Source organism: Zingiber officinale, chromosome 8B, assembly GCF_018446385.1.
Source record: "Zingiber officinale cultivar Zhangliang chromosome 8B, Zo_v1.1, whole genome shotgun sequence".
NCBI classification, from domain to species: domain Eukaryota; kingdom Viridiplantae; phylum Streptophyta; class Magnoliopsida; order Zingiberales; family Zingiberaceae; genus Zingiber; species Zingiber officinale.
This window is the reverse complement of record NC_056001.1, coordinates 110,118,283-110,138,067: the sequence shown is the minus strand read 5'-3', so window position 1 is coordinate 110,138,067 and position 19,785 is coordinate 110,118,283. Positions and strand designations below refer to the sequence as shown.

The 19,785-nt window shown below is 37.6% G+C and overlaps 2 protein-coding genes across 2 annotated transcripts; both read left to right on the top strand.

The window, feature by feature from the left end:
* Positions 1-6,617: 6,617 nt before the first annotated feature.
* LOC122014182 (probable serine/threonine-protein kinase PBL16) lies at positions 6,618-7,587 on the top strand. Its single transcript, XM_042570361.1, has 3 exons — positions 6,618-6,760; positions 7,168-7,478; positions 7,555-7,587. The coding sequence occupies exons 1-3, from the start codon at positions 6,697-6,699 to the stop codon at positions 7,585-7,587; spliced, it is 408 nt and encodes a 135-aa protein (XP_042426295.1). The 5' UTR covers positions 6,618-6,696.
* Positions 7,588-14,072: 6,485 nt separating this feature from the next.
* On the top strand, positions 14,073-16,903 carry LOC122016763. The gene is made up of 2 exons (XM_042574160.1): positions 14,073-15,300; positions 15,424-16,903. The coding sequence occupies exon 1, from the start codon at positions 14,132-14,134 to the stop codon at positions 15,248-15,250; it is 1,119 nt and encodes a 372-aa protein (XP_042430094.1). The 5' UTR covers positions 14,073-14,131; the 3' UTR covers positions 15,251-15,300; positions 15,424-16,903.
* The last annotated feature ends 2,882 nt before the right edge of the window (positions 16,904-19,785 follow it).

Genomic DNA, 19,785 nt, shown 5'->3' with positions numbered 1-19,785 from the left:
TCTCGGTCGGCAAAGGAGTGGCAGAGTGGATCACCCAGCCAGTCAGACAAATAAACATCATGGGTCGGTTCGGACGAATGGACAACCCGTAGTTGGTTGGCAGGAAAATGAGCCTCTCGGACCACCCGTCCGATAGAAAAACGAGTCGCTTGGACCGCCCGTCCGGCGCAAGAATGACACTACACAGGAGGAGACGAGAAAACAAAAGAGAACACTTCGTCTGTCATCAAAATCAAGAACACTCCATTTATCATTAATGCACAGAAGTCAAGACAAAGAAACATTCCTTTGACAATTAATATCATTAAATAAGGATAGATAAACGATCATAAAGAAAGGTATAAAAGGGTACGCCAGGTATGAGGAAAGACAAGATTGATCATTTTTTGATTACTCATTCTCTCTTCCTGATTTTGACTTGAGCGTCGGAGGACCAACGCCAATGACCCCTGCCCTAGTTTGGTTTTGTCTTGCAGGATTGAAGTCTTCATCCCATCAGTGGTCATCCCATCCATGACTTTCTAGCTTTCTTAATTCGGACAAGATCATAACTATATATATTATTATTATTATTTTTTTAAAATTAATAATTTTTTAAGAGGAATATTATATGGACTCATACACTCTACAGTGTCCAAATGTTTGGATTTTATTATTATTATTATTATTATTTTAAAAATTAATATTTTTTTAAAGAGGGAATCTATTATGTTTGAGCCCATTAATATTATTTATATGGACTCATACACTCTACAGTGTCCAATCTATTATAACCTTACTCTTAAATTTTAAAATCTTGAACTTTAAATCCATATAATATTATAGTATCTAAAGTTTTTAATTTTGAAAAGTATAATTCAAGTGAGAAACTTGAATCTTAGAGGAAAAATCTATTGACTCAAACTCATTATAATAATCCAACTCTTAAATTTTAAAATCTTGAATCCTAAATACATATATTATACTTTCAAAAAAATAAAAAAAATAACATTATGGATTGAGCTAGGTGCCTAAGTCAATCTAGGCACCTGGAGTCAATCGAGGTGTCCTGGGCCTGTAGGGTTGCACGGTGTAGAGTCTGCAGTATAGTAAATTCGTGTGTGTATATATACACAGTCCTACTCTGCTGCGATATCCAGCCGTCTGGATTCAATTTTTTTTATATCAATATTTTTCTTAAAAAGGAATACTATATTAGTGAACATCTAAAATTTTTAATCTTGAACACTATAAACTAAGAGAAAAACCTGAACCCTAGAGAAAATCTTATTGGCTTAAACTCATTAAAACTCAATTCCTAAATTCTAAAATCTTGAACCCTAAATATATATAATATAAATTTTAAAATCTTAAACCCTAAATACATATAATATACCCCGTGAGTATCTAAAATTTTTAATTTTGAACACTATAACTCAAAAGGGGACGCTTGAACCATAAAGGGAAAATCTTATTGACTCAAACTCATTATAACTCAACTCCTTAATCCAAAACTTTTGAACCCTAAATACATATAATATACCCCATAAAGATAAACAAAGAATAAAAAAAATATTCCGATTGAATCTAGGGCATGGATTGAATCCAAGCGCTTGGATTCAATCCCAGGTGCCTAGATTCAATCCAAGTGCCCGGGGTTCTTAGGGTCGCACGACAGTGAGTCCGTAGCATAGCAAACTCATTCGTGTATATATGTAGAGCCGGCCCTAGGCCAGCTGCCAAGGCCCTTGCCCATGGCCCAAAAATACTAAGGGCCCAAAAAATATAAATAAATAAATATATTTTTTTAATAAATTTTTTATTCTTTCTCACCCTCGCGTTTCTCGTCGCCCGTTGCCGAAGCCATCTCCGAAGCGATGAAGCCCTAACTCTCTCGACTCTCACCTTCGTGACGATTCTCCTCGGCTGCCATCCTCACTGATCCCGGCGTCTCCAGTGCCTTTAACCTTACCATCGAGAGGATATCGCTAGCGTCGCTAACCTCAACGACTGCTCCTCCAGTCCTTCGATCAGTAATCATTTTTATCAATTTGGGCAACCGCGGTCCGCGACCAGATCTCCATTCTTCGCCTAGTTAATTAGGGTTTTAATTTGTTGCTTGATTAGGGTTTGTATACCTAGATTTTACCAAAATTTCAACTTTTGATTTTCAATTTACAATTTTGCATCGAATTTGTTTAGTACAACCCCTTATCAAACCTCCTTACTCCCTCTTTCACTCGATATTAGTAAGAAGAGCAATCTGAGGAAGGATGCTCTTGTGGTTGTTATGGCGACACAATCATAGCCCTACGGGCGCAGCGCAAGCAGAGGAAAAAATGATAAGGCGAGGGACATAATTGATAGAGAGAAGAGGGAGGAGGTGAATAGTAAGATTAGAGCTTTATCCGTCAATTGAGGAGGGAGGCCACAAGGCCGTCTTCTTCATTGAGAAGAAGAGAGGGAAGACCAATTCCAAGAAGTTGCTCCCCTTATCGTCTGTGAGGCCCTCAATGAGAGAATCACTATCCTCCCATCAGCTTAGTACAACCCCCTTATCAAATCAAGGGAAGAAAAAAAACATCACCTAAGTAAATACAAGTCAAGCAAAAAAAAAAAAACGTGTTAGATTGTTTTTTATTAATTCAAAATTTTAAAATTTACATGCCAATATTATACTTCCATTTTTCTTCCATAATCAAGATGTCACTTCCACCATATTTTTTTTTCTCTTATCCATTTAGATACAACTTGCAATATGCTATCATATTTTCTACTTATTATTTCATCAGCTATCGACTAGCTCTGACCATGGACAGCGACCCTTACTCCTCTTGTTGTCATCCTCCATCCGTCGTCCTCCTATAATATCACCTTCCTCCTCTACCTTGCTTACTCATCCCCTTTCTCTTTCACCGCTGACAACCATGACCACTCCTCCATAGCTAGGCCCTTGCTCCCGTAGGTATAGTTGTCTACATGGTTGCCCTGGCTCGTGGCTTCACCAACTGGATTGATATATCCTCCACCTGGTGTACTTTTACATCGATGCTGAAGACGAGCATCTATGGATTGAGATCTTACGTGAGACGCTCAAGAATGACCTCACGTTGCGCTTGTAGATTGACTACCTCTACCTCACCATCGGTAACAACTCTCTAAAACTAGCGTCAAGGGCTAGCCTTCCGTCAAATATCTACGAATTAAATATCATTACTAATAAATTAATTTAACAATTCATAAATAATAAAAAAAATACATTCAATAAAAATTTTAAATTAGGTAAAATATAAGAAAAGGCGAGATGGTAATGCGCTCGAGCGAAGTGAATTTGGACCTCTTCTATGGCGTCCGCAGTGGATTCAACTAACTCGAGATCGGGTCGATTAGCCCAGCTCAGTTTTAATTCCTAGATCTGTCCCTAGTAGTTGGTCACACTTAGTAGACTCCTGATTAAGAAAAACAAGTAGATATCAACAAATGGATTTTTGTGTGTGTGTGTGTGAGATACAAGAACTTTCTTATTGGTTTACTCTAAAAAGCCTTGGCTTCTAGTTTTTTATTCTCTCCAGATGGATTCTTTTAGCTAGTAAATGATAAGTAGATTAACTAAGTTTTTATGTAATTTAGCTAGTTAGATTAATGTGCTTGTGTCTTTAATTGCATAAATAAGGTCCCAACTTCTAAACAATTAAATTGTTGTGTTTTTTTATAAACTTGCAAGATATCCGTGTTAGGTCTTATATATAAGTGGATTTCGAATAAAAAAAAATTCTCTATATCAGGTTTTATTGTTCTTTGTTTATTGCTTATTGTTCATAATTATCTATCATCATAAAACAACTCTCTGGATATCAAAAAAGAAAAAAAAAGAGAGGAGGAGATAGCCCAAAGCTTAAGAGGTTCATTGAATAAATATTTTAGTAAAAAATCACATAACACAATAGAAAGCTTAGTTCAGATTTTAACTAATGAATCAAATGCAAATGATGATTTTGTTGAAAATAATAATAATGAATATGAAGAATTTATGAGAAACGAAAGTGATGAGAATGAGAAATTTGTAGAAAATGAGAACGAAGAGAATACAGATCTTAATGATTTGAATGAAACTGAAATTGACAAAACTAAAGATATTGATAATTGTTGTGATGATGAGCGTATAAATGAATATCAATGTTCGACACCTAGATATGATATAAACATATTTGATCCAAGAGTTTGAGATAACCTTGATACAAAAATGAGAGATTTACTTGTGGAAGAGGTTCTAAAAGAGAAGATATTCTTAAGTTTTCTTTAGATAAAGAATCTTGACACTTTTCTCATACTTACTATGTTCAAATATTACCAAGTGGTGAGACTCATGATCGAAAATGGTTAGTATATTCGAAGGAGTTGGACAAAGTATTTTGTATTTATTGTAAGTTGTTTAAAGTAATGCACACCAAAAGTAATTTAGCAAAAGAAGGAGTTAATAATTGGAAACATTTATGTGACAAACTTAAACAACATGAAAATAGTATTAAATACCTCACTAATCTGAGAGCCTTTGTTGAACTACAAATGAGATTAAAGAAAACATTGACAATTGATAAGGAAATACAAGAACAAATTAAAAAGGACACAAAACATTGGAAACATGTTATGCTAAGAATAGTTGATGTTGTCAAATGTCTTGCTATACATAATTTGTCATTTCGTGGTACATATGGCAAAATTTATGAAGATGGTAATGGTAATTTTTTAGGTCTACTTGAAATGATTGAAGATTTTGATCCAATAATGCAAGAGCATTTTGAACTCATTCGAGATAAAAAGATTCATTATCATCATCTTAGTCATAAAATTCAAAACGAGTTAATATCTCTTCTAGCTTCTAAAGTCAAGAATGAAATAATTTAAAAAGTAAAAGAGGCAAAATATTTTTTAGTAATTCTTGATTGTACACCGGATGCAAGTCACAAAGAACAAATAACTCTCATATTAAGATGTGTAGATGTTTCAGAGACTCCAATTAAAATAGAAGAGTACTTTTTAGAATTTATAAATGTAGAAGATACAACTGGTTTGGGTCTTTTCAATGAATTGCAAGTTGTTTTACAATCTTTAGAACTTGATATTGATAATGTGAGAGGGCAATGTTATGATAATGGATTCTATATGAAAGGCAAAAATCAAGGTGTGCAAAGAAGATTGCTTGACATTAATCCTAGAGCATTTTACTTGTCACGTGGTTCTCATTCTCTTAACTTAGTTGTTTGTGGCATGATAAATTCTTGTTCTAAAGCAAAATCATTTTTTTGGAGCATGTCAATGTATGTACACCGTGTTCTCTAATTCAACAAAAAGATGGAATATTTTGCTTGAATATATTGATGGATTAACTTTAAAATCACTACAAGAAAAACCCCCATAGACATCGGTGGAACAACAACAGTTTTAAGCAAAAATCGATGTCTTTAAATATTTTACACCGGTTTTTCCAAAAACTGGTGTCTATCAGCGCAGATTTTCGCTCATAGACATCGATTTTTTAGCCGATGTCTATGAGCGCCTTTTTTTGGTTAATAGACACCGGTTTTAACAGCGATTTTTAAAACCCGGTGTTAATGAACCAAAAAAAATAATTTAATTTTTCCACCAGCCAAAATTTACAACACTTCACAAAGTTCCCTCCAAACCTAAACTAATATCGCGCCGCTTCTCTCAGTCTAAACCTAAACCTAAACCTCCTGACCATCTCTCTCAGCCTCATCTCCCTCTTCCCCTTACTGGATCTCTTCCCCTTCTTGGATCTTGGATCGATGAGGAAGATCAAAACCACCTGCTTCTTCTCCACGCTCGCCGGCACGATCCGGCCGGGCTAGTCCGGCGGCTCCGGCCTCACCGGCACCCACGGGGGCTCCGTTGAAGGCTCTTGCTTGCTCAACGACGGCGGTGAGCTCGTGTTGAGGCAAAAGGAAGCAGAGAACAGGGATGCGTCTCCTCCTTTTCCTTGTTGCTATTGAAGCTCGAGAATCGATTCCTCCAACCTCTGAGCAAACTCCTCGACATTATCCTCCTCCGCCCGACCATCATCGACGCCGCCAGAAGGGAAGCACTCGGTCTTGGCGCCGAAGGCGTGGCGGCGTAAAAAGCCATGTCCAAGTGGCTGCCTCCCCCAACCTCCATCGACCGAGTCCGCAGTAGCATGGCCGATTCGCCAGCCCCAACGAACGTGTAGCCCACGATGCCCTTCCGCTTGCCTAACCCAATGGTGGAGACAATGATAGCAAAGACGGCGGCCTGCGACGGCGTCGTGGAGGCGGACCACGTCCCAATGACCTGAACACCCATCTCCTCTCGACGTCTCCTCCGCCTCTGTGCTTTCAATGAAGTCAAACCTTACCTTTTCGTGACTGAAAACGTAGGCCTCCTCTCACCCTACCCGCCCATGGAAAGTGTTCATCAAGAACAATACTAAAACCGGACACTATCGCACGGTCTGGCACCAAGGAGATCTGGTGAACAATTTGGGCACTATCGCACGGTCTGGCACCAAGGAAAAATCTGTAGCGAGGCAAGAGTAGCAGCCCCGTGCGCTTCCTTCACCGAAAGGAGTGAGCTTTGGTCGTGGATGCCTTCCTATGTCTGTCCTCAACCCTACTTGTGAAAAAGATCATCTTTGGCTGATCTCGCGCCTGGTGAGTTGTATTGGTAGTTCCTGGATAATTAATGGGTAACTGCTGGGTCAGAGGGAAGACATCCGTCTACGGAGTGTCATCCAGTTCGAAGTCAGGTGGGTCTCCTCTTTTTTAACTCCAGTGATTTGGTTGTCTCTAAGAGTTGATTTTTTGTTTCTTATACTTATTTTTTAGTAGCTAAAGCTGTGATATTTTGCTAAAGAGCAAAGTAGATACGTGCTAAGTTTGATAAAGAAACTTCCTATTTGTTCTCTGGGGTTTTGCAAGTAAGGAATAGACACATGGTTTTCCTTGTATTCTTTAAAGTTGCTTGTGAATTTTTGACCTGAAACCATTATAGACTTTGTATCTTTTGGGGGAAACAGATTTAACAATGTTTTCTTTTAATAATCGTGTTTATGCCTTAGTACAAATAGCCAGGTTTTAGCTTGTGCTGTACTGATGCATGTTAGATACACCAAAGGAAGCATGGGTTGTAAAAGCTTGTTTTGTCCATCAACAGAATGCCCAAGACTCCAGACACATGTTGTGAGACAAGAGGAGAAGGAAGGTAGCAAATTGCCTTCAAACCCTGAGGAAGTTGAAGATTTGCGACGGGATACAGCAGTAAATCCCCTCATAGCCTTCACTTTCAGTGAGCTGAAGCTAATCACAGGGAATTTTAGGCAGGATCATGTTTTGGGTGTTGGAGGATTTGGTAGAGTTTACAAAGGTTTGATCAACGAAGATCTCAGGTATGGGCTGCAACCCCTTCAAGTAGCAGTGAAAGTCCATGATGGTGATAACAGTCATCAAGGTCATAGGGAATGGCTGGTATCCATCTCTAATAACTCAATTGTTGGTTCTGTCTCACTACTGTATTTTTGCTATAACAATATGGTGTTTACAGGCTGAAGTTATATTCCTCGAGCAAATTTTCTAGCTAGGTTTTTTTTCCTTATGTGGACTTTCTGCATGTGGCCTTTTTTTCCCTTCTATTTTGGATGATGAGTATTAGAATGATAAATTCATCTAGAAATGGGACATGCTTCAAGCATAATTAATCTATTCTAGGAAACACTGCTGAATTAGTCAATACCATGCCACATTTGTGTACATGATCATATGGCCGTGTTTGCAAAATTTGTCCAGATTGTCAGGTTCAACCGGTAAAAATTGAAACCCAAAGCCATACTGGTCTAAAGATTATTGATTAAATTATTGATTAAACTGGGTAAGAGAATTACATTATTGATTAAATTTGAAATATCTTTTATGGTTACTTCTCGCCAAATATCTTTTATAGTATAGCCTTGTGAGTGTTTGGCGAGCTAACTTACAGTCACTGCATGAAGGAGTGCTGCAACGATGAGAGATGATGATCCAAAGAAAAGCAAGGTTTTTTTTTGCAAGATGAAAAAATAATATATTTCTCTTCTTTAGTTCTGTTTTCTTCATCTCTAAGATGGTTGATTTGGGCATGCTTTATTCCCTCAGTTTCTTGGGAGCAGTTGTCTTGGTCCAAGGCTTTTGTTAAAAAATGGTTCAACATCAAGAGCAAAGGTCAGGATAGCCATGTCGATGAGATTGCTAGCAAAGGTGTGCCTGATCTCTTCTTCTTATTCAATTCCAATTTATTTTAATTTTAATATAGTTAGAATATTTTTTCTAGATTGATTGTTTTTGTTGGTCGTCGTATTCTATTGTTGTTATGTGTTTGGTGCTTTATGATTTGTTTGTTTATGACTGTGAACTTGTTTTAATTGATTAAGGGTACAATTGTTATATATACGTATTGAGAAAACTAGATATTCATTAAACTATTCCATCCTATAAATACTCCCTCGGAGCCTCGTCCTCTACCGCATCCGTGTCTGAAGATCGCGACGATCTCTCTCTTTCCGATCCCGATCACTACGCCCTCATCGCTTCCGATTCCTTCGTCAAGGTAAAGTATCGCACTCTCGGTTCCGGTTCCTGCTTTAATCTCTTTTAGTCTTGATTTTGATCATTTACTTGCATTGAAATCATTAAACTATTCGTGAATTATCGATCTGCTGTAGTAATGCTGGTGAACTTGATGAAGGACTTGTTTTTATGAGGTCTTGTTAAGTGATGAAACCTTCTACATTGCTTTAAATGGAAGCAGTTGGTTGATTATCCAATTAGTGCCCTGTAATTTGTATATGGTTCATTAGTACCACAATGATTATGCAAGCATAAAAATGAAACAATAACATATTTTCCAACTTGTCCAGTAATTTTTCATTCTTTAATTTGTTGGATACAAGTTCAATTGTTAATTAACTTCCATAATAGGGGAACAAATGACCATCTTTTGGATTTAAAACTTTGTTTGACGTCAGCTATCATATTACTAAACTTTCATTCTGATAATGCCAAGGCGCAAAACTTCCATATTGCTAGTTTTTTGTTTTCTCTCTATATATTTTTTTCATGGATCATGAGTTACCTTGGACTTTTGTTATCAATAAACTCTTGCAATCTCCTCAAATACTCCTTATTATGTTGTTATGTATGTAGAAATATGAGCGGACAATAGGAGAACGTTGCAGCTCCAAAGTTGAATGAAAGGATATTGTCGTCATTGTCCAAGAGATCAGTGGCTGCCCATCCTTGGCATGATCTTGAAACAGGTAACCGAAAACGAAAGAAACAGTTCCACTAATATTTACACATCTATTAATTTGATTTGTCTCAGTATCTGTTTCTGAACATGAATTTGTCTCCAGGTAAAGAGGCCCCTTTGTGTTCAATGTGGTAAGTGTACTTTTTTCCTTTTAACTGATAAAATGTACAAAATAAAGTATCAGAAGTGATATTGTTTTTTACAAATGCAAACTAATTTTGAGTAAATCATCTTTTTGCTCGTTTATCAAATTAGATTGCCTCCCAAAAGGATGCAAGGGTTAGATTTGAACCTGTTATTCATAGATCTATCACTATATGATGTGGTTGAGATAATTGATGAATGTTTATCTTTTTAAGCATTCCAATTAGTCATCTTGTTACCTGGTGCTCTTATTGCATTTTCAACTATGATCTTTGGTCTTGGTTTACTAATATATTATTTATGTGTTTTTACAGTTTACAAATCTCAAGTACTCCAGAATTGAAATTGATGAAGTGCGGTTCGAGTGGGCTGAATGCATGCTAGATTACATTTGAAGTGCGGTTCTACCTTGATGTGTTAAAAGAATGTTCTACCTTGATTTTGATATCTATTAGCTAGCTTTTGATGTAAAAAGAATGTGTGGGTATTTTATGGATACTGCTGTAAGAAGATTATTTATATAATTTGTGAATATTTATGTATTTTATGGATATTGTTGAATGAAGAATATTTGTATAGTTTATGAATATTTGTGTATTTTTTTTTTGATTATTGTCGGTTTTTCATTGTTTCGGAAATCAAATTTGTGCTGTTAAAAAATATACATATTACATCGGTTTTCCACCGCTGTAAAATCGGTGTTATTAACTAATATTACATCGGTCATTTACCGCTGCCAAAACTGATGTTATTAACATACAATATTACATCGGTTTTACACCGTTGATGAAACAGTGTCGTTAAGTGATACTACACCGGTTAATAACCGATTCGAAGACCGGTGTCGTTAAGTGACACTACACCGGTTTTGACCCGATGTCTAAAATGACAGACTTTTAACATCGGTTTCATAGACATCGGTCGAAAATGAAATAGACACCGGTGGAAAACCGATGTCTATGAGGATTTTTGTTGTAGTGAATCATTGTCAACTATAAGATGAGAGCCATATTGAAACAGTCAAAGTAATACTATCTCAAGCTTCCCAAATCAGAGAAGCTTTGTTCAAATTAGCAAAAATAAGTGAAGATGGTAAAGTAAGTAGAGATGCTGAAACTTTAGCATCTGGTAAACTTTCAAGTTTTGAATTTATATTAAGCCTTGTTATTTGGCATGATATTTTACATAAAATTAACTTAGTTAGCAAAAAATTACAGTCAGAGGATATGCATCTTGATGTTGCTGTAAAACAATTATCTGGTCTTGTTTCCTTTTTTGAAAAATATAGAGAAAATGGTTTTGCTTCTGCTATGGTTGATGTAAAATAAAGCATCTGATATGGAAATTGAGCCTGTATTTCCTATAAATCGTAAAATTTGTAGAAAGAGACATTTTGATGAAATTGCTAACACTGAAAGAGAAAATCAATCACCAGAAGAATCTTTTCGAATAGATTATTTTATCTTGGTGGTCGATATTGCTCTTGGGCAATTGAAGAGTAGATTTGAACAGTTGCAATATTCTGAATCTATATTTGGGTTCTTGTATGATGTTGCAAAATTAGTTTCATTAGATGATGATGAATTGATGAGTTCTTGTGTTAATCTTGAAAATACTTTAAGAAATGGTGACACTTCTGATATTGATGCAAAATATATGTTTTCAGAACTACAAGTTTTGCAAGTAATGTTACCAAGTGAATCTTATGAAACAAATAAAAAATGGTCTTCCATTCAAATATTAGATTTTTAAAAAACAATGGATATGTTTCCAAATGTGATGATTACTTATAGGATATTATTGACAATACCCGTGATAGTGGCATCTACCGAAAGAAGTTTTTTAAAATTAAAATTAATAAAATCTTATTTACGGACCATAATGACTCAAGATAGACTAAATGGATTAGCAATTTTATGCATTGAAAAGAATATTTTGGAAAACATTGAATATGATGTTATTATTGATGATTTTACCTTTAAAAGTGCATTACGAATACACTTTAAATGAGTTACCTTTGTATTTTTTTTCAGGTGTATTACAACCGATAATTTAATTATATCATTTGTATTCACTCTCATTCGCACTTGTAGGTAAACATTTTGTTACTTATGAGTACACGTGACATTGTATTTATGCTCTTAAAGTGTTCATAAGTCATAACAACTCCAGTACTTATGCTAATTGGTGCTACTCACTCTTTTTCTTTTGGTGATTAGATCAATTGATAGTTTGATAAATTGATACTTTTTTGTTTACTGTGGCTTTCGGAGGGAAATGGTGGAGCATTTTCTGTGGTGGAAATTTTGTTTCAAGGAGCATCCTTTTTTATTGGAGCATTCTTGATATGCTTTGATACAAAGATGTTTTATTCATGTCAGATTGGGTAGCTCTTCTTTTGGTGGTTGGCCAGCTGGAGTATGGATATTGTAGTGGGTATCTTGCAGGGAGGAGAAGCTTATTTACAGAATGTGCCTAGAAGGGGCTGGATTGAAGCTGTGATGTTGATGGTTTATGATTAGTTGTGCAGGAATGTTGGTATGATGTGCTGTGTTTATAGTGGTTTTTTGTATTAGTTGTTGGAAATTTGTAAAGGTTGGTTTTTCATGTCTAGCACTTCCCTCTTATCAGAAAATGTGATGTTCTGATAGTGTAGGGATTTATGTATTTGGTTGGTTTTGTTCTAATATGGGTTAGTATTTGATATTTTTTGATTGTGAGATACTATTGTTGTTGGAGTCTGATGTTATGGTTTCTAAATAAGGTGGAGCAATGTATATTTTTTGAAGGGTTGTATATGTGGCTGATTCATTGAGCCAAATTTTATTTGGTGGATTTTTAAAGGTTTTCGTTATAATTGGGAGTTCGAAAAACGTACCCTGTGGCTATGTTTTATTTTGATCAGAAATTGATATTGATTTATGGTGTTGTTGGGTTTTGAGCTGCTGATTGAATTTGTTGATAAAGCTTTAATGTGTAAGCTAATTTTTTGGGAGAGTTGGTGGATTTCCTACGTTATGTATTGGTGGTGTGGTGGTTATGTATTGGTGGTATAGTGGTGGTTCTGAAAGTTCTATGGTGTTCTGAAAGTTTGAAGATTTTGGTGCGTTCTACATGTTTGGGATTTCGTTTTGTGAGTTTGAAGGCTTTTGCTGAGCGTTCATTGTTGGTGGTTTTATTTCAAGGAAGAAGTTAAAATCTCTTGGATTTGTTAGAGTATTTTTGTCAGAAAATGTGTAAATAAAGTCTATTTTATATTGTGTTCTTGGAATGTAAGTATGGAGAGAATGATTTTTGTTTGGTATACTTGTAAGTCTGTGGAGTCTTTGTAAATTGTAGTATGAGATCAGGTTTGATTCCCTCATTCTATAGTTCTTTTTTTCATATATAATTTTTTTTAATTAAAGAAAAGTAGTGCTCGTTAGATAAAATTAGAGCATAATTTATAATTTCGCCCAGGACCTTTGAACAATAAGGACCGGCTCTGTATATATATGGTGCGCGACTCTACTTCCACACTTGTTTCCACGACCAAGAAGATTTGGGACACTTGAAATCACTTAAAGATAAAATTTTATTGACATAATCAGAAATTAAAAAAATAAATAATATTTTTTAAAAAAATACACTGTATAGTTGCACACTATGTGTATATATATATACTGTATAGTTATACATGTGACTGAGAAGATTTGGGACGTCTGAAATCACTCAGGCTGTCGGAAATCAATGAGTCCTCAGTGCGAAATTTGATATCCTGCGCGCCGCACAGTGCGACACTGTGCGGCGCGCAGGATATCAGTGATTTTAGTTTTTTTTTTTTTATTTTTTTTTAATTTTTGAATTAAAAAAATAATTAAAATTTTTATTTCTAGGGTTCAGGCTTTGGGTATAGTGTTAAAGTTATTTTTTTTTTAGATTTTACCTTTGGGGTTTAAGCTTTCCAATTAGGTTATAGTGTTTGATTTTAAAAAAAAAATAAAATAAAATTAATTTAAACTTTTATTGAGTATTGTAATATGTTAAGGGGATATATTAAGGTATTAAAAATTTATATAAGAAAATGTTAAATTTTTTAATTGATTTTTTAAATTTAAAATATTAAAAAAATCAAAAAAATAAAAAAAAACTGACCAATCTCCTGCGCGCGCGCACAGTCGCGCACTGTGCGAGCGCGCAGGAGATCAAAACTCTATATATATACTGTATAGTTATACATGTGACTGAGAAGATTTGGGACGTCTGAAATCACTCAGGCTGTCGGAAATCAATGAGTCCTCAGTGCTTGTAGGTGTCTGTGTTGTCTCAATCGTGAAGACAGGTGCGAAAGTGAAGTTCGGAGACCGTGTGTGTATATATAACATAATAGTAATTACTCAGCTAATTAGATGAACCAAAACACTTTGGAGTTTTGATTGACTTGATGTACTGGTGTTTGACAATTTATCAAAAGGCTTCTTTAATATTATGAAATTTTCTAAAGACCGCACTATATTTTGTTATTTCTCAAAGGATAATTTTTTTTTACAAATAATCTTCTTGCTTTTCCATTCTAAATGACTATTTAAACTGAATTAATTTGAATCATACAGGGGGTCAAATGTGAAGTTAACCCGGATGAATTGTTTCAATTAGGGTTTTACGTTTCGGTCTGGGTTACATTTGTGACGAAGTGCCTTGGTCGGCCGACGCGATGCTTCACTCCCTCGTCCGCCGCCATGCGCTCCCTTCGCCGTCCCGGCTCTGTCGCGTTTTCTTCTGCACCGGCACTTCCGACTCCTCCGCAGGCGTCGCCGCTTCTCCCGATCCCCACTTCATGGTCGAGTATCTCGTGAGTACATGCGGGTTCTCCATTGACGATGCGTCCAAGGTCTCCAAGTCGCTCCCGTTCCGTATTCAGTCCACTGAGAATCCCGACGTTGTTGTTGGTTTCTTCAGATCTCAGGGCTTTGATGGCGCTAAGCTCAGAAAAATAATAGCTTCGAGACCAAGTTTACTCGGCTGCAATGTGGAGACGAACCTCGCTCCAAGGTTTAAATTTTTGCGCGACATGGGGTTATCTGGCTCCGACGTCATCAACGCCGTTCTGCTGCACCCCGTCATTATTCGCCTCAACTTCCAGAACAGGTTTCTTCCCAGATTGAAGGTTTGGGAGAGTCTATTGGGATCGAGGGAGATCCTCAGCAGGAATCTCCGGAGGTGTGGATGGTTTTTGAGCACCAGCATTGAGAGTGTGGTACGCCCTAATATGAGCTTCTTATGTGATGAATGTGGTATTCCTGAAGAGCGGGTGTGTCTTCTCCTTAGAAGGCACCCATGCTTCATCGTGCAGAAGCCAGATTCCCTCAGAGCTTTGGTAAATAGAGCTGAAGGGATTGGAATTCCCCGGGGATCCGGGATGTTCTGCTTGATCCTTGACGTGCTTCATGGGGTCAGCAACGAAAAATTTGAGGCCCATGCCAAGCTCATGAACAGTTTTGATTGGTTGAACTCGGATTTCTTTGCTGCAATCAAGAAAAATCCACCTTTTTTATGGCTTTCCACAGAGTTATTGCAGAGAAAGATGGAATTTTTAGTCAAGGATGTTGGAATGGCACCTTTAGACATTGCTAAGCAGTCAAGGGTTTTATTATTAAGATTGGAAAAGAGGTTAATTCCTCGATTTCGTGTGATGGAGATTTTGAAATCTGAAGGGTTATGGAAGTCAACAAACAAGCTACATAGCTTTTTCAAATTGTCTGATCCAATTTTTTTGCAGAAGTATGTGCTCCCTTATGAAGATAAATTACCCAAACTGCGTGAAGTCTTGTGAGTTGTAGCTGAGTTTGAGAGGAATATCCAACAGCTGAAGTGTTTATTTAGGTATGAGTTTCTTTTCTGGATAAGCAATGATATTGAACCATTCTTGTTCTAAATTATTATTATTTTTATTTATATCAAATTATATTGAATCAAATCGAACTAAATTGAATCAAAACCTCAAAGGACGCACTTAGCTCCTCCCAAGTCTCAACTGTCCTTCAACGTTCTCTCAACAACTACACTGGATTAACCAGAAAAGGGTACTTCATCATCTACATGGAGGTCCATGAGGGCGCTTATGGAGCAAGCAGGTGGCCACTTGAAGAGTTGGTGAGGAGATTAAGGACAAGAGGTTGTATGGTAGAGGCCATGTAGCGATAAGGCACACAATGACAGGGGGCCCTTGAAGGTTACGATCATATTGATAGCAACAACAACCTGACATTAACCAACACTGTAGTAAATGTTTTTTTGCTTGAATCACCTGTCTGGCCAAATTAATCAGTTGAATATAACAACATTATATATATTCTAAATAGATCATCATAGATTAATTCTTCAAATGAATAGCATAGTAAATTAATGTTCATGGCACTGGTAATTGTCATCTTCTCACTGTGTCCTATTGATTTGTCTGGCATCAAAGACAATAATTGCTATATCAACTTCAAATTCACAAATTGTATGATATATGGAACTTCGCTCCAAAGTTTCAATTTTTGCACGATATGGGGTTTTCTGAGTCGGAAGTCATTGATGTCATTCTGCTGCACCCGACAATTATCGGCCTCAACTTCCAGAACATGCTTCTTCCCCTCTATTTGGATCGAAGGAGATCCTCCACAATAATCTCCGGAGGTGTGGATGGTTTTAGAGTAGCAGCATTGAGAATGTGACACGCTCTAACATGAACTTCTTACGCGGTGAATGTGGAATTCCTGAAGACAGGTTATCTCTTGTCCTTAGAAAGCACCCATGCTTCAGACATTGCTAAGCATCCAGTGGTTATCTCTTTAATCATGAATGTTGGAAGCACACATTCTCTCTGCAGTTGCTAGAGGAAAGGGTCTTACTACATGCCCCACTGATCAAAAGAGAAAGAAACTATAAAGGTTTTCAATAGTTGAGTAGGATGATGTGAAATATTTTGATGCTTCTGACAAGATATACAGGTTCGCACAAGTCGAGCTGCATCTTCCTGTAAGATGGGCCAAAAATATTCAGCTAGTAATATTCTGTGAGCGAGAGATCTTCCTCCAGCATGACTATCACATGAGCCCTGATGAACTTCTTGTTGAATGTAGGGTATATCGTCTGTTCCGATACATTTAAGCAAGGGACTAGAAAATGTCCTCTTGTATAGATGGTCTCCTATCAGAGTGTAATGAGTAGCCTTCTTCTTAAAGACCCTGGCTTGCTCTACATCTGCAGGAAGGATGCCTTGTTGTAAGAATAATATGATGGGCGCGCGTCAGTCTCCTTGTATCTCCGCATTGGCTACTCTCTTGATACAAGATACTAAAATTGTCTGTTCTACTGGTTTATTTAGATTCCAAGGTATTACTGTTAATGCGAGTTTTGCTAATTCATCAGCTACTTGATTTTCCGATCGGGGTATCTTCTGTATATTAAATTCCTGGAATGAAGCTCTTAGCTTATCAAAGGCTCCTGCATATAACTTGAGTCGATCATTATTAATTTCAAATTTGTCCATCAACTATTGTGCTATTAATTGAGAATCAAAGTAAATCTGTACCCGTGAAGCCCCTACATGCTGAGCAGCTTGCAACTCAGCTATTAGTGCTTCATATTCTGCCTCATTATTAGTGGCTTTGTAATTTAGGCGAACGGAAAGTTGGATTCGATCTTCCTTAGGAGATATGAGAAGAATTTCAATCCCACTACTCTGCCTAGTGGAGGATACGTCCACATAAATCTTCCAAATCCCTTCCTCCTCTGGACCTTGTACCTCTACTATAAAATCTGCCAATGCTTGTGCTTTGATGGTCAATCGGGGCTGATATTGTATGTCATATTTATTGAGTTCAGTTGTCTATTTGATCAAACGACCCGATGCCTCAGGATTAAGAAGTACTCGGCCAAGAGTACTGTTGGTCAATACTATGATGACGTGTGATAGGAAATAAGGGCGTAATTTTCTAGCTGTCAATTCTAGTGCAGAGGCTAATTTCTCAAGCGTAGTATATCTACACTCGATTCCTTTTAATAAGTGGCTTGAAAAATATACAGGTTGTTGTTCCTTGTCCTCCTGCCTTATCAGTGCGGAGCCTACAACATACTCATTCGCAGAGAGATAGACCCACAAGGTCTCTCCTACCATAGGCTTAGCTAGGACAGGCAAGGTAGACAAATAGTCTTTCAATTCTTGGAAAGCTTTATTATATTCTTCATTCCATTGAAACTTAGTGACCTTCCGGAATATCTTGAAGAAGTGGAAACTCCGGTCTACTGAGCGAGAGATGAAACGGGATAAGGCCATAATTCTGCCGGTCAATCTTTGGGCTTCTTTTATGTTGCGCGGCGGCTCCATGTCCTGGATCGCCTTGACCTTGCCGGGATTAACCTCTATTCCCCGCTCTGTGACCATATAGCCCAAAACTTACCACTTTTAGCTCCAAACAAGCATTTGTAAGGGTTTAGCTTGAGCTCATATTGTCTCAGTGTTATGCAAGTCTCTTCTATATCCCTTTTCCTGATCCTCTTTAGCGAGGGGGACTTGATGATAGCCCTGATAGACGTCCAACATACAAATATACTCACACGCGGCGGTAGAGTCCACCACTTGATCTATGCGAGGGAGGGGATAATAATCTTTTGGACAAGCTTTGTTAAGGTTTCGGAAATCAATGCATACCCACCACTTGTTCCCGGGTTTAGAAACCAGGACCACATTAGTCAGCCAACTAGGGAACTGTACCTCCCTGATGTAACCCACCTCCATCAGTTTATCTATTTCCCCTTTAATAATCTGATTTTGGTTAGCTCCGAAGTCTCTTTTCTTCTGTTTCACGGGCCTAGCATCAGGGTAGACATGCAATGAATGTTCCATTACCAGAGGAGATATGCCTGTGACTTCTTTGGGCGTCCAAGCAAATACATCGTTGTTTTGAACAAGACATTGTACTAACTTAGTTTTGAGGAGAAGATCCAGATCGACGACTATGTAGGTTATGGCTTCTGGTCGCCCAACTTGTATCTGTATTTCTTCCTTTTCACCGTACACCAGGCCGGGCGATCTTTCTTCAACAACGTTAACTTCCATTCTTTGCATTTTACGGACTGCATTAGCTTCCGTCCGGATAATCTCTACATAGCATTTGCGTGCTAACAACTGATCTCCGTGAACTTCTTCCACCTGGTCATCAACAGGGAACTTCACCTTCTGACAGAACGTAGAAACGACTGCCCTAAATTCATTTAAGGCAGACCGACCCAAGATGACATTATACGCAGAAGGTGCATCTACTACCATGAAATGAAATCTTCTGGTTCTCATTAAAGGCTCCTCTCCTAAAGAGATGACAAGCTTTATCTGACCGAGTGGTTGCACTTCATTGCCGGTAAATCCGTAAAGAGGAGTTATCATAGGTTGAAGCTCACTGGGATCTATTTGCAATTGATCAAAGGCTGACTTGAATATAATATTAACAGAACTGCCTGTATCGATGAAGGTGCGAGAAATATTGTAATTGACTATAACAACTTTGATTACTAATGCGTCATCATGAGGTACTTCCACTCCCTCTAGGTCTTTAGGACCAAAACTAATTTCTGACTAACCGCCTTCTCAGTACCACACCTTACAACATGTATCTGCAATCGTCGAGCATGTGACTTCCTCGCCCGATTTGAATCGCCATCAGTACGACCGCTCGTGATCATATTTATATTGCCTCGCGGGGCGTTGCTCCGATTTTCTTCCTGGCGAATAGTGATCATTTCAGGCTGCCTTGGTTCGGGCGTCCGAGAAGGGCCGCCCGGTATCTGCACTGTGTCTTGCTGGGGCTCGGCCGCCCGATACTCCATCCCGGGCGTGCTATTTCGTCTCTGGTAGGTCGGTCAATTAGGAGATCGTCGGCTGTATCTGCTCTCATTCGTTCGCTGATTCTTTAGGACAAAATAATTCTCAGTGGAGTGGGTACCTGACATATGATATGTACACCATCTTCTGGAGATTTCTTGTGGTATCTGCACGTGTTGCACTGCATGAGGTCTTTGCTCAGACTGTCGATGTGGTGGGGGAATTGCACGTGGTCCTCTTGGGGGGTGTACAGGAACAGGGGTTCTATCATTAATCGTCAGCGGAGCAGAGACAATAATTTCCATTTTACGAGCTGCTTGTGCCTCTTCCACATTGATGAATTCCGTGGCTCGATCAATTAATAAATCAAAATTTATAAATGGATTACGTACTAGGTCCTTGAAAAAATCGTTATCATTAAGCCCCTGAGAAAAGGCACTTACCAAGATTTCCGTGGTAGCATTAGGAACATCAACCACTACTTGATTAAACCTTTTGATGTA

What these genes read in the sequence shown, in the direction of transcription:
- LOC122016763 (XM_042574160.1), top strand. Translation starts at nt 14,132, where the DNA reads ATGCTTCACTCCCTCGTCCGCCGCCATGCGCTCCCTTCGCCGTCCCGG.
- LOC122014182 (XM_042570361.1), top strand. Translation starts at nt 6,697, where the DNA reads ATGGGTAACTGCTGGGTCAGAGGGAAGACATCCGTCTACGGAGTGTCA. An exon ending in GTCATCCAGTTCGAAGTCAG is followed by an intron (nt 6,761 to 7,167) that starts GTGGGTCTCCTC and finishes GTCCATCAACAG; the next exon opens with AATGCCCAAGACTCCAGACA. An exon ending in AAGGTCATAGGGAATGGCTG is followed by an intron (nt 7,479 to 7,554) that starts GTATCCATCTCT and finishes TGGTGTTTACAG; the next exon opens with GCTGAAGTTATATTCCTCGA.